This window comes from Dipodomys ordii, unplaced genomic scaffold, assembly GCF_000151885.1.
Source record: "Dipodomys ordii isolate 6190 unplaced genomic scaffold, Dord_2.0 Scaffold43, whole genome shotgun sequence".
NCBI classification, from domain to species: domain Eukaryota; kingdom Metazoa; phylum Chordata; class Mammalia; order Rodentia; family Heteromyidae; genus Dipodomys; species Dipodomys ordii.
This window is the reverse complement of record NW_012267259.1, coordinates 7,268,848-7,284,369: the sequence shown is the minus strand read 5'-3', so window position 1 is coordinate 7,284,369 and position 15,522 is coordinate 7,268,848. Positions and strand designations below refer to the sequence as shown.

At 36.0% G+C, this 15,522-nt stretch overlaps 1 protein-coding gene across 3 annotated transcripts in view; it reads right to left on the bottom strand.

The window, feature by feature from the left end:
* Wdr7 (WD repeat domain 7) overlaps positions 1-15,522 on the bottom strand; it is a 295,434-nt gene that overhangs the window by 114,433 nt on the left and 165,479 nt on the right. For all 3 annotated transcript variants that reach the window (XM_013019010.1, XM_013019012.1, XM_013019011.1), the window contains exon 20: positions 13,769-13,990. In XM_013019010.1, the coding sequence (XP_012874464.1) occupies positions 13,769-13,990 (222 nt within the window). The remainder of the gene's footprint in view (positions 1-13,768; positions 13,991-15,522) is intronic.

Sequence of the window (15,522 nt, the reverse complement as noted above, 5' to 3'; positions counted from 1 at the left end):
AATTCTCCACCTGCCAATAGTACTCTCCCTTTAAGCCATTCAACACAAAACACTAGTAAATCCTCTGGCTTGCCATTTTTATTCTTTCTAAACTCCCAGAATGTTGTCCTGGTGAACTGACACCACAGCTAAAATGGAGGGCAGTGCAACATTTTACAACATATAATGGAACTGGACTACCTTTTCTATTTTGGAGAAAATACATTGTAATGTCCACTGGGACTGAGGATAAGAGATTATAGGAACCATTTCTCCAGTCTGATAAAGTACCTAGTAGCAAGTCCAGAAATCCATAGCAATTAAAAAGCAAATAAAAGTTAAATATAGAATTTGTATATCTACTGTACATTATAATCAAGGATCTGATCTTGTCAACCAATCATTAATTATTTCTTACCTACTAACACTCTTCTGGAGTAGTAGGCAAGTGAGGGTACATAAGTAGGCCACTGAAATGCAAATCTGGGGACAAAGTAGCGAGCTATCACTTATTTATCTGTAATGCAAAGTGGGGTTAGCTGAACTTACCACACACAGGCAGAATTTATTTATTTATTTTTGATGCCTGGACCAGTTCTTGTGGTCTTAAACTTACCCCTTTCAAAAGCAGCTACATGATGGTATTGCATAGAGATCTGTTTAGTCACAGCAAGGGTACTTCTCAGAAAGGAAAAAACAAACAAACAATACAAAACAATTTCTCACCCTTTCAAAACTTAGACCATAACATTATAATGATTCAATTTTAAAATGTTTAAGGATAACATCATTAGCATTATAAAGAATGAGACAGTAAAATGAAACTGTAGTGACCTAAAAGCTCGCCCTTATGAGACAGTATTTTAGAATTACAATAATAAACTATTTCTCCAGGGCCAGTTGAAAATTTCTAGCATTTTAGCTCCAATTGTACTGTGTTTCTACTGGAGCTAGACTTTTTTTTTTTGAAATTTTTTATTGTGATTAAGTGATTACATAAATTTCACAAATTTCACAGTATTTTGGGATAGTGATACTTGAAGTTAGACTCTTTAAACAACTCCTTGGTGGGGCCAGACTGTTAAGATCTGACCAGAGAGCTCATGGAGTGAGCCTGCAGGGGCACTGATGCCTCCCTTCCAGCAGCACTGGGCTGGCCCAACACTAGAGGAATGGCAGAATGCTCCCAGAGCCCCTTTGGACCTGTGCACTCCAACACCAATGGGGCTGCTGAGCCGCTCCAGCTCCCACTCAACCAGGAACATAGCGAGCAGCTCCAAGTAGCCCACATCTCAGGCAACTTTCTACCACCTCAGCCATGCCCTCTGGCAAGATTCTTCATCCCTTCCTGCTCCCACTGGCTGGGTGTTCTATAGGTAGCCACTGCCTATAGAAAGAAGTCTAATCTTAGCCTCGAAGGAGGGTCTTTCTCTGTCCTCAACTCTAGCTAGTCAAAGCAGTAACTACTGTTTGTACACATATTATTTCTGGATGCTCTTTTTACTTCTTCTAGTCGTTAACCATTTGATACGAGCAAGGAATTGTTTCCCTGGGCAGCCAGTGGGTGTAATTTCTATCTCCTTGTCAGGTGTATCTCCTTTCCTCCCTGCCTCTCTTCAAAAATGTTCACTTTTCTATATACTACCTCAAAGTAATTTCCTAGGTGACTACATTTTTTATAATCTTCCAGAAGATTATATGTCCTTCCCCACAAGATGGTAAAGTAGTATAATTCCCACAGAGTTCTCCATAGTGCCCAGCCTAACCTAATGTATGATTATGATGATATGAAATTCCTAATGATAGTGAAAAATCTACTAACATGCCTACATTAAAGTTCTATTCACAAAATTAATTATGTCCAATAGTCAAAATAAGACCAACAAAGAGCCTAGTGACATTTTGTTTGAAGGGTCCTTACAAAAATTCATAAAAATTGCTATCTTTATGATATTTTACACTATCATTCAAAAAATAGTGAAGCTTATTATTTTAGGTTTTTAAAAATCTCAGTAAGCCCCTCGGTAGATGAATGGAGCAAGAAAATGTGGTAAATATACAAATGGAATTCTATCCATCAGAAAGAATAACATTGTTCCATTTATAAGGAAATAGAAAGACTTTGAAAAATTATATTAAATGAAGCCAGACCCAAAGAAAAGCAGATCATATGATTTCCCTCATTTGTAAGAACTAGAATATGAATATGTTACTCTTAACAGGGCAATCTCAACAACCCAAAGTGCTTAGTGCAAAGGACTTTATATAATGAGACATATTAACAAGAACTACAACTTATGGAAACAAGAGGTTTTCAATAGACCCTGTATATAGATCATTCTTTTTTCTGTATTTTTTTTCTTTCTCCATTTCTCTTAGTTTTTTGTACCTCATGTTTTGCATATTAGACAATGCAATATGTGGAGGGGAAAGAGAATCACAGAAACAGCAGAACAATGGATGAACTCAGCAACATTGATACTCACTTGACACTATGTTGGATATGAATATTACAACTTGATGGGGGGTAGAGGGAGGAATAGTGGGAGATAAAGAGGAATGGGTAACAATGATTAAAAGCAAATATATTTATTGCCTTACCTATGTAAATATAACCCCCAGCTCATCACCTTTTCAATTTAAAAAAGCTCAGTAAGATTTCAGTTTTTTTTCCTAGTATGTCTGTCAGGTTCATACCTAGGTAATTTATATTTTTAAGACTGTATGTAGACTGACATTTTTATTATTACACACTGAAACATGAGAATGTTTGTTAGGAACTTAGATAAGAAGGAAGGTGGCCAATCGTTAAAGGTAACTATAAAGGTAGTGAGAAACAGTTGACTTTTGGACATATTTCCAAGATCAATTCAATAATCAGAGTAAGGGATAAGCCTAAAGAACTAGAAGAAAAAAAAGGTGATTATCACCTGAGACATAGAAGGCCAGGAGTAGAGCAGATTTGGATGGGAGAAAAATGTTTTTTAAAGCATGCATAATTTCTATTTTTCAGACTTTTTAAATCTTTCCCTGTTTGGGAAAATTTCTTTGTGAAGATACAATGTGATTCCAAACTCCAACTTAAAAAAAAATCAGTTCTGCTGTGCTTGAATTAGTGTTGAGTCCAGACAGCCACTGAGCCATTGCTATGGAACCCTAGGGCTCTGTAGAACATAATTTTCAAACTGAAGGTATAAAGAAAGAACTCTACACTTATTGATTTCATTCAAGCATTCAAGTCCTCTAGTGGACTTGGGCTCTGGCCGAGCCCAGATGAATTGGGAAGCACCAAGAAGTCTGAAGGACTTACTGTTTGCCTATGTGGGCCAAAGTGTAAAGAAATAAATAGACTCGAGCCCTACCACTCACCAGTCTGGGAAATTGTGTTTTCTAAGGACCCAGCAGGGAACCTACGCAAAATCTATCTGTTCACTTCTTACCAAAGGCTTCTAAAAGTTCTACAACTGATGAGGAGGTTAGACTGGATGTCCTCGATGTCCCTTCCTGGCAATAAAACTGTTCGAACTGATAGAAACTTAAATACTAACTGTACAGACCCTAGAGTGAATATATGCTATTAAGGTTTATGTTATGAAATATGACCAAGTTAAGTTGACAGACCAAATCAATTCAAAATAAGAAATAAGAATGTCCCATGTAGGAAAAAAAAAGTTGTCACAGTAGCAATACAACACTAAAGTCTGTCATTAAATCTGCTACTCAGGCAATCTAGTGGCAGGAAGCAAGCAAGAAAACTAAAAATTGAAGCAAAATTGAAAACTGAATTAAAGTAGCTAGTATATACATGCAATGGTTCGCAGAATCTTATACTAATACTGCATTACATTGTAGACTAAAAATTTGTTATAAACCTTTTGTATATTACTTAGATTCCTATAAGTATATAGTTCTCAAACTATCATAAACACTATAGTTAATTCTGAGGTATTTTTACAAAAGTCACCTCAAAGTCCTTTTGTAAATTAAATGTAAAGAAAGTGCTACTAACAACATTTTCAGAAGGGGTTAGTACTTGGAGTTTGTTTGGTTTTTTAAAAAGCCAGGTAGTAATTTTTTTTACTCTTCTGAAGGCCATACAAATTCAATTAAATCTATTTTACTCTGCTATTGTAGAATAGCCAAAGGCAATATATAAACAAGTGGATATGGCTCTATTCCAATAAAACTTTATTCCTAAGAACAGGCAGAAGGCTAGGTTTGGTACCCAGACATGGCTTTCTCATTTGTAGCTTACAGTGCAAATATATTCCCCATAATCCAAGTCTACAAAGCTGGAGATGTTTGTAGAATGAGTCAATGTGGAAAGTTATTGCTTGGTGAGCTGGTACTAGTACACATAAGGACAGACATAAATAGGAAAATTCTTTAAAGATGCTCAGCTTCAAATATATAGCACAGTGGTGCACTATGAAAGATATAGTAGCAGACAAACCAACAATCAGGATAGGTGAGTTCAAGTGGCAACTATAAATACAAGCACTTCACAGTTAGGATAACAATATATCACATTAATAATTTCACAGAACTCTATAATTTTAGATGGAAATGACCTTAGAATTAACCTTGTCTAGCTTACTTGTTTTATAGAAGATAACCCTAAGGCTCATAAAATGTATCAAATTAAGAAAAAATGGGAACAAATTAAAAGTATTTTTGGACACCAAGGATGACATTACATCATCAAGACAGGGTCTGTAATGCAATTGTCAGAATGCAGTTAAAAATGATAAAGCGGTATGTACCATAAATTATTCACAACTAAAAACAAAATGAATCAAAATTTCCATTTGATCTGAGTTAACATGGTTAAAATAAAAAAGAAGAAAATAAATATATAGAAATTCATCCAAATAGAAATAAAAACATAAATACTAAGTTAAAAAGTGTTTAAAACTTATATATAATAACATGGCCAAAGGAAAATGTATTCTTACATAAATCTAAGGAATAAAATATCCTACCACAAACAGTGGGAATTAACATGTGGTTGGGATAAAAAAATCATGAACACTAGGAAAAAATAATCTGGACTAAAATCTTTTATTTTTTTTCCTTATAATTTGTGTCTTTATTGTTGTTTGAAAATATAATAGTAGTGTTGATGTCAATAGAATGATAGGATAGCCCTCTTCAGTCCTTACAACCCCACAGAAACATCAATTTGAGGAACTAGGCACACTTAAATGAACTTGTACAAAAATGAAAGCAAATTATGTGAGGGATTTTAGCATCTAGATATAGCAGATAAGTAGTAAAAGGCTCATTGAAACAATATCCAAGTACCCAAGCAGTACCCAATGCTCATTGAAGCATCTACCCAACCCTAGGTAGCACAGAATGGAGAGAGATGTACTATCAGAACACTGAGCTTCTAGAACCAGTTGGATACTTCAGCCAAATATTCAAGGCCTACACAGCCAACTTATTCTCTTGGACTAAAATCTTTTATAAGACAAAAAACTTTAAGGAAGTTACTTAAGTGTTCAGTCATATATAACTATAGTAAAATCTACTCCTTTGTTTCTTAGGAAGACATTCTTAAGGAGTTATTTCCTCTACTTATTCTTCTACAAACATTTGTAGAAAAAAAATAATGTCTAACATTTAAAGAGTGCTCATTTGTCAGATCATTTTCTAAGTGCTTTTACCTATTTTGGTTACTTAATCCTTACAATAATCATGTCAGAGGGGTACTATTATCATCCCTCTTTCCTAGATGACCAAACAGAGCCACCAAGTATTTAAAGCTCCTCAGATATTAAGTGGTGTGCCAGGATTCAAACCCAAGCAATCTGGTTCAAATATAATGACATTGCAATAAAAAAGGTGAATTTACTGCTCTGGGAGCAGTAAAAATGTCATTTATTCATTCTGATGAGTTCCCATCATATCTTCCCTTGAAAATTTGACAAAAATGGATAATTTGTGCATTAAGGTAATTAAATGATCAGAATAATCATAAAAGACTCAATTTAAAAAAAAACTGTAAAAGATCCCATATTCTACAGACTATTCTGACTACACATTAAAATTACATAGGAAAGTTAACAAAATGACACAAATAGTGGGGTCTGTTGGTGCAAGCCTATAATTCCAGCACTGGAGAGGTTGAGGTAGGAAGTTAGAATTTCAGGTCAGCCTGGGCAAAAAGGTAGTGTGCAGTGTCGAGACCATGTCTTAAAAATAAAATAAAAACAAAAGTGCTAAAGGCATAGTACAAATGGGAGAATACTTACCTAGCATGTGTGAAGCCTTGGGTTCAATCACCTTTACCAGAAAAAAAATTCAAAAAGAAACCCCACAACAAAACAGAAAAGACCAACCAAACAAAAAGCACGGATACCTGAACCTCACTGTTGCCTTTCTAAATAGAAACTCCACATAAGGCTCAGGTACCTGCATTTTTCAAACACAGTGCACATGATATTTATGACTTAATCAGTGAACACTCACTGGCTGAATTCAGAGATGTAATGATAAGACAAGACAAGTAGGATCTGGAGGTGGGGTGACATTCAAAGGTAAAATTACAAATGAGAGTGCAGGTAAACAATATGGAAAGCTGAGTCAGAGTACTCAGAAGAAAGAACAAATTAGGAGTGGAGGAAGGAGTAGGGTAGGAGGTACCATCACTCCTGTCCCAGAAAGATCAGGTTGGAAACCTGAGGTGACAAAGATAACAATGCAGATTCAATGGCCAGAGCAGCAACTCGGCATCATGAACAAATGACTGTACGGTGAAATGCCTGTTCATTTGCCTTGCAAATGGCATCCATACTTTCCTTGTTATTGCTACTTTTTTCTATAACTTGTAACTACTACTAGTTTAGTTATCCATTTCAGACAAATGACTTTGTCCTATTCTTACTGTTAAAATACTGGAGATGTACCCTGAACATCATGAGCCAGGATATGATAAAGACACCTGTACATCCATGTTCATTGACATACTGTTCACAATAGCCAAGATATGGAAACAGCCCAGTTGCCCCACCATAGATGAGTGGATCCAAAAATTGTGGTATCTATGCACAATGGAATTATACACAGCCACTAGAAAGAATAATGTTGTTCGCATGGAAATGGGTGGAAATAGAACAAACCAGGTTGAGTGAGCTAAGCCAAGGCCACAGAGACAAAAGGTGGAGGTTCTCTCTGGTAGGTAGAAATCAGATCTAAAATAAACTGGGAAATGATCAATTATACAGGATTCTAGATATTCACACAGAGTGCGACAAAAAGAGGATACTCTTAGGAGAGAAACACAAAGAGGTAATGCCTAAGTGCCTCTTCATATGTATATAATATATATATATAGAAACAAACTCTAAGATATGGAAACAAGAGACCTCTTCTTTCTTTATATATATTTTCAATAATTAAGTTTTTTTTTACCCTTATGTATGGTGTATTCAAGTGTATTTTTTTGGAAGGGTTGGGAAGAGGTACAGAACTTGAGAGAAAAAGGGTAAAAAAGTACAGTAGTAGAACACACTGGACACCAATGAAAGTGAACTGAACAACTCATGGATGGAGACAGAGGGAGGGATTGGGAGAGAATGAGGGGACAGAAGACATTGTATGAAAGGAAATGTGCTCATGACCTGCCTTGTGCAATTGTAACCCTCTGTATATCACTTCTATAATAATGACAAAATAAATTAATTAAAAATAAGGATATGGTTCTATGTGTGAAACTCAGTCCTAGAGCACTTGCTTAGCATGGTCAAGGCCCTGTGTTCCCTCTCACAAACCACACTCACACAGAACTATATCTACTTATTTAAAATTTGGCTTAATTTTCTTCTCCTTTAACTATCTAAGTAAAAATTAAGATCACTACAAAACCTACCATTACACAACATATTCTTTCAATAAAATATTCAGGTTAGAAAGCATAAGGAGTATCTGGAGAATTATTTTCACAAAACAAAATTACAGATAACCACACAACAATATAAAACTCCAACTACAGGTTCATAAAATGAAAATATTCCTTAGGTAGCACCTAAATGCTGCTTTTATTTGGTGGTATGGTAGCTAAATTGAGAAGGATGAAAGTCCACATTGGTTTTAAGAATTAAAATAACAGATAAGCAATTATTTTGACAAGCTCTTACAGTGGTTCTTATCTACTTTTATTTTCATTACTTTCTTTTGAGAACTGAATGGAATGTGTGTTCCCTTTCTCAAGACAAACACATGAATGCACACAGTGGCACTCGGTGCAATGGCAGTGAGATCATGCACCTTGGCTAGCAAGATGGTGTTTCTGAAGATATACTGTAAAACACACAAACAAAAGGTCATTTTCGCTAATCTATGTGTTTCATATGAGACTTGAAAGACATTTCCAAAGCACAGAGATGTGGGTTTTGTATGTATTTGTATTTCTACAGTACCAATGAAAGACTAACAAGATGTTGAGAGTTACAGAAAGCCTGACACTGACCTCCCTTTCTGTAGCAGCACCTGTTTATAACACAAGGGGCTGTGTGAAATAGAAAAACAGAAACAAAAACAAAAACATTCTGCTTTAAGATGAGAACACTGGTGTCCAAGCAGAAGCTTGGCACTTGTGTGTGTGTCTGTATGTGCACACGCACGTGCCTGTATTAGGGCCTAATTCAGGGTCTCATGCTTTCTGGCTCATGGCTGGCACGTTAGCCAAGCGGTCAGCCCAGCACTTTGCTGGTTAATTGGAGATGGAGTCTTACAGACTTTTCAGCCCAGGCTTGCACTGAACTTCATCATGAGTCCCTACATTGACAGGTATGACTCACTGGCACCTGGCAAGCGTGGCACTTTTTAGTAGCCTGATCTTAATTATTTAACCTCTGACCTCTGTTGTCTAAAAAAGAAAAATCTAGTACACTGTCGGGAGCCCTAAAGGGAGTCTCTCTGCATGATAAGCTTGACTATCTCGCTAGAACATCTCAAGGCTGTTTACAGGATCTGGTCCTTTCATCCTGCCCCAAACAAACACCTGCTAACCTGCTGCTAAGGACCACCTTTTCACACTGCCCTAAGCAAACATCCTGCAGCTGCTACGGCCAATGAAAAAGCTTCCTTATTCTAAGCATATAAATACCCCTGTGTGAAAAATAAAAATTTGCAGCTTGATCAGAATCCTTGTCTTGCTGTCATTCTTCGTGTCTCTTGTCCCTTCATTCCTTCTTGCTTAGGTTCATTTCCTTCGTTGAAGTCCTGCGGGTCGGGACAGTACACTTTCACTAATCCTTAGTATGTTTGGTAGTACTAGGCAAAGCTTCATTTACTTCATGTGACAAATGGAAATGTAACCGTGCTTACATAACAGAACTTTGAAATAAAATTGGATCATACACGTGAAGTGCACAGCAGAATGCTTGGCAAGCTATCACTAGTATGCTTCATAATGTGCTAGGTGTGGGGTAAGTCTGTCTTGCAAGTGACAAGGGATAGTTATCAAATTTGGAATTTAAAAAGTGTTAAATAAGTGGAAGGCGTTTCCTTTCTCCATTTCTGTTGGGATATACATAAGATGATAATATGCTGCAGTAGAAGAGGGGGAGGCTGGCAACCCTGCTTCTGAAGATTACTTCCTCAACCATGTGATAAGTTTCAGCTGAGGGCCTTTGTGGGTTTTTGCACCAGATGAGGAAAGCTGTCTATCTGAGGTCACAGTCCCTTTTCTGAGCACCCTTTAACTCAACAACTGATGGATAGGAATATTAAAATCTGAGCCCTGTGCCCCAAATTAGGGTGAGTCACCACAGTCCCAGAGTTTCCTAAGATCAGCTTAGGCTTTCTATGGAATGGAACTCCTTTGTCCAATCCTCCTTTTATTCTCCTCAAGCTATTGATCCCAGGAACACTCATGCACCACAAATCTGTCTCAGAGTCTGCCGCCTAGGGAAATGACTTATGACACTTGCCCAAAGTCCAAAAGCTAATGAGAGATCAAAATGGAATTTACAAAGGATGTGCCAGCATAGTTCTATAATTATAAAATGAACAGAAAAGCTGAAAAAAAAGAATCAAAGATACCACAAGGTAATACTATTACTAACCTTCTAAAATGATTTAATCATAATGCCTCATGGTGGATTATAATAAAAAATAAATTCCTTTGATATGAAACAAGACAGTTTCTACATCTACACAGGAAAATATGAAGGGGCTGAAAAAGACAAACTTGCTGGAAATATTTTTTATTGCATTCCAGAAACAGAGACTAACAGGATAAAAAAGGGCATAAGCATCAAAATAGCCCTATTATTTATTTCATAGAAGAGAGGGTACAAGGTAACAGGGCAACTTAATCTAGCTTTGTTCTTAATGTTATTTCAATATATACAAACTGTAAGTCCCCCAAAGAACAATCTAGATCTAAATATAAGGATAAAATCGATTATAAAACAAGATTTAAATTACAGAGTTACTCTTTTCTCACAATAATATGGATAACAGGGGTTTGACTCCCTTGTACATTTTCACAGAATGGCCTGTGAGGAAGGTTAAAACTCATTATCTACACATTTAACTACACTGGCAATTAAAGTTCATGAACTATTTTATCTTAATGGCCTTATCTCAAAGTGAAGATAATAATTATTATCTCATTCAATAAAGTACCAACAAGTAAATATTTCATGGCACCAATACATTTGAAATGCCACATAAACAAACATGGAAACACATATGGTAGCTTTTGACACGATTGTTATTCGCCAAGTAAAACATAGAAACATGAAGGCACCTGGATGCTTCCATCAAAGACAGCAAAACTTAAACTGATACATTTAAATGTAATCAGAACACCTACCTTATTAAAGAAAAAAAAAAGTCCTGAATATTTCTGCAATAGGCAAAACTACTACCAATGAATTTAAGACTACTGAGCAAGAAATGGAGTAATGCAATTTAAAAGCAAATACATGATTACCTTAAAATATTTTTATACTTAATAAAATATTAGGCATAAGAAAGGTGGAAAATGTCAAGAATGCTTCAAATATGTTTTATATCAATCATTGTGATATACTAGTCTTTGCTAAAATTGCTCAGAATCTCTGCATCTATTCTTTCAATAAAATAATTATAGATCCTAAAGGTAGAAGACCCTTCTATTCTAATGACCAATTCTCAAGAATTCTGAGAAGTATCCCTATTTCCATATTAACACTCAACCCTTTCTTTTTTCTAGCTGTAGTAATAACTTACACCTGAAATTATGATAGTTTAAAGATGTACGATGAACAAATTAATGAATACCAGAATTTTGACTAAAGATAAATTACAGGTAGTAAGGTGATGACAGAGCTGTATATGGCCAGCACACACCTGTAATCCCAGCACTTGGGAGGGTGAGGGAGGATGATGAAGAGTTTGAGGCTCATCTAGGTCACAAAGTTTGATTTTCAAAAATGAAGCAAAATTTTTTAAAAAGTGATTTCATCTTAGCCATTTATCTATTTGTCTAATAGCTATTTGCTATTTAGATTAATTTGTATTCCAGTTTTGGATTTATCTAGACTATCAAAATTTTTTCATATACTTTAAAATGGATAACAGACATCAAAAAAGTAAATATTACACTTAATGAATTAAAAAGAAAAAGTAATTTTCATTTTAAACATAACTCTTACAAAGGATTTAAAGATTTAAATTTGTAATTAAAAAGATGTGACTATCAACATTAAAAATGTGCAGAAGGTTAGATGGAGATATAGTATGCAAACAGGTTTGAAAATCTCCAGATTTTAAAAACAATCACATAAAAGCTTCATTAACCTCTACCATTCTAAATGCTAAACATCTAAGTAAGAAACCATATACAAGAGTTTTGGGGTTGTTAGAGTGACACTGATAGGTAAGCCTTATTAAGAGTTCTTTGTAGACAAGGGAAGATTTGTTTGAAGAATTTGAAGAACTTATGAAATGGGAAGCAGGCTAGAAGTGAGAGTTGGAGACTAGTCATCTGGAATCCTCTAAAGAAAAGGGAAAGAGATTGTGCCCAAATAGAGTCTAGAAAGGAAAGAAGTGTTCCAATCACTAGAGGCTTGGGTTCATGTTTAGCTTTTACCCCTTATTAACTGAACCAGGTTTAGAAGGTCTAAAGTCTATTTTGAAAATCTAATAAGAGGCTAGAAAATAAGTGCAAATTATAAAGCCATAGCACATGTTAGTCATCAAGCCCTCTTCAACTAGGAGACAGTGAGCAGTAGGTTAAAACCATGAGCCCTGCAACCAACCAACTAGATGATCCACAAAAACTATTACTTGCTAGAGAAAACGAGTTAAAGTAACAAGTCTGGGACAGGGTAGCCTATTAACTTCATATATAAAATAAAATGATACATATACAAGTTGTAGAGATATCATGAAGACAAAATTTATGACTAGAAAGAGCTTAGAAATAGTTGCTTTATTATTTGTGGTAGTTAATTATTATTTTCTGATTCTTATTTTTTTTTTGGGGTCCGGTGGTGGGGCCTGAACTCTGGGCCTAAGAGCTGTCCCTCAGCTCTTCAACTCAAGGCTAGTGCTCTACCACTTGAGCCACAGTGCCACTTCAGCTTTTTTCTTTTTGCTTATGTGGTGCTGAAGAATCGAACCCAGGGCCTCAGGCATGCAAGGCAAGCGCTCTACCACTGAGCCAACTTCCCAGATTCTTAATGTCAAATAGAAGTCAAGAGAAAATCATTCATAAGCATTTGTTTAATTGAACATTGAAAAATTACAGAAGCAGCAGCTACTACACTGAAGATTTTTATAACAGAAGGCACTAACATGGCTACTGGCAATTACAGCAAGAGAATGAGACAATGGTTAAGTGAAGATCTCTGTGTGGTAACTGTTGGATAACATGCAGCTTTTCCCATTGTGGAAAGGCTGAAGCACAACATTTTGTTCTACGAAGAACAAAATGGTACAATCAGTACAATCAGTAAGATTATTTGGTCCTTAAAAGATGATGAAATTCATTCAAAATGTTTTTTCAACAAAGTAGGAACACTTTGACCTAAGGAATGCTATTGCTCAAGTACACAAAGACCTCATTCCCAAACACATACCAAACATAGACCTGAAGGCAGCTGTGTGGTGCAAACCCTTTGAGTTCAAATGGTAAGACTTTAGAGGTCATTTAAAAAATGTCAGTGGAGGATGGGAATGTGGCTTAGTGGTAGAGTGCTTGCCTAGCATGTATGAAGCCTGGGTTCAATTCCTCAGTACCACATACACAGAAAAAGACGGAAGTGGTGCTGTGGCTCAAGTGGAAGAATGCTAACCTTAAGCAAAAGAAGCTTAGGGACAGTGCCCAGACCCTGAGTTCTAGTCCCAGGACTGGTAACAACGATAAAAACAATGTCAGTGGAATTTTTAAATTGTAAAAGTAATTAAAAAATCACCATTCTTCAGCTATGCTGTTTTCTTTTGTTATTTCCAGTTTGTGACTTTTCAAACCACATTTAGAACAAGTTATATAGTTCTTCAGAAATTACTTTCAAAAAAATTTAATTTGAAACAAGCTTTCACAAATTTTGGCAAGCATCTTGACAAAAAGTAAACAAAAAACAGCCCCCCCCCAAAAAAACTAATCTATCTATAAGTTTTTGATAACTATACCCAAAAAGCAACACTCCAAAGAGATGGTATTGCTTTATAACTTCACTCAAGCATTATAGATGAGCTCAAACTTGGGCTGTATTTAATATGTTGAGATTCTGCTGGCAAATAATGTACACAAAAAAAACAGATTAGCATTAATAATTTTAAAACTTACATGTATGCCTGGCCAGTGAGTAGTTGGATCCTCCACTAGTCAAACCAAATCCTTCAGGAATCTGACTAGAGCTCCGGGGCCTGGTCAGCAGTTTGGGAGGCTCAATTTCAGCACCAAATTCAGCTCCTATAACGCCTAGTAAAACGATCGCAGTAGCTTGTTTCCGTCTTTCCTCATAAGATGTAGAAATTTTCTTCATTTGTGGGACACTTGATAAACAACCTAAAGACCAAAACATGAGGATATAAATTAAATTTGTTTTAAACAAAGGACTAGAGTAACTGGACAGAGCAAAAAGACCTAGTTGAGTGTAAGCAATGGAAATGGTGACTATAACACCAAAAAAGACTGATGGTTGCTGTTGTTATAGTTTCTTAGTTTCTGTACATCACAATTCTCAAATGAGTCCACAAAGAATAGAGTTATCCTTAAAAATATTGTTATTTTTAAGACAAGTTTAATTTATTACCCATTTTCCTAATTTGTGAAATTTTGTGCAGTATATTTCCGACTACACATATGCTGCTTATTGATGCTCCTTCACTGTCACAAAATCATTGTAAAAGTCACATTTCATCAATTACATTTCTTATAACAATCCTAAAACATTTAACTAATACTAACAAATATTTTTCAATCTGATACCATAGTGTACTTTTTTTTTATCACTTCATAGATATTTTCTACTTCTTTTTAAAGAGAGAGAGGTATTGATCAAGATGCATTGTACTTATATCCTTACATACAGAATTCTAACATCTTTGTACAACTGCTAATTTTTTTTAAAAAAGTATTAGAGGGTTTATGCTATTACAGATTCAAAGTAAAACAGAATATAACAGGGTTCTGTGATAGTTAAGGTAACTAAAGTGAAAAAAACATGTAAAAGCTTAACCATACCAAGAAAAAAAATCAATGATCACTGCCTCTGTGTTTGAAAGCACCTTAATTTCAGACAAAATAATACAGTTTGATAGTCTATATGGAAGTATGTGCATTTAAATCTAACTTTATTTATGTGCAAGAGCAGACACAAGACAATAAGAACACAATGCCACTGCAGCCAGATTCACCAATTATAGTTTATTACAGTACTACATATTTTACTCTTTAAGTAGTATATTCTTGAAACAGGAAGCAAACCATGCTCCCCTCCCCCATGTCTCAGCAAGAGCATGCTCCATAACAATAGTTCAAAGGAAAGCTCTATTCTGCAGTTGCACTGATTGTTCTGTCAGCTGACCTCTGCAGAAGGGAATTGCTAACCGCTGCCTTGCTCCTTAGCTGACAAATGAATGATCGCAACTCCATCTATTTTCACTATGGCTGCCTCTAGCCCAGGTGCTCAGACAGAGAGCCCGGTGTGACATCTTAGATCAAGATGAATTGGCACAAACTCCTGATCCAAGATTGTTTTATACCATTTAATTTAGTTTCTTCCCTTGCTTGGATGAGCACAGCTCTGGTTATGGATTTCTATTCTAATGTACTGAAGCAGGCCCTGAAAGAAGCCAATGAAGCAGCTGCTGGAGCAAGGGACTGCAGGGATACTGATCAATAGGCAAGGCATTGACCCCAGCCGTTCAGCCTCTGCAAGGGCCACTGCATGCAGGGGGAGGGGACCCAGAAACACACATGGGCTACTTCCAGTAGGAAATTAAACAACGGGGCACTTGGAGAGCTCCACCTCTATCCCCGGTTCCCCACGTTCTCTCAGTTCCTTTTGTTTAATTACCTCAATCTTGTCTTAACTC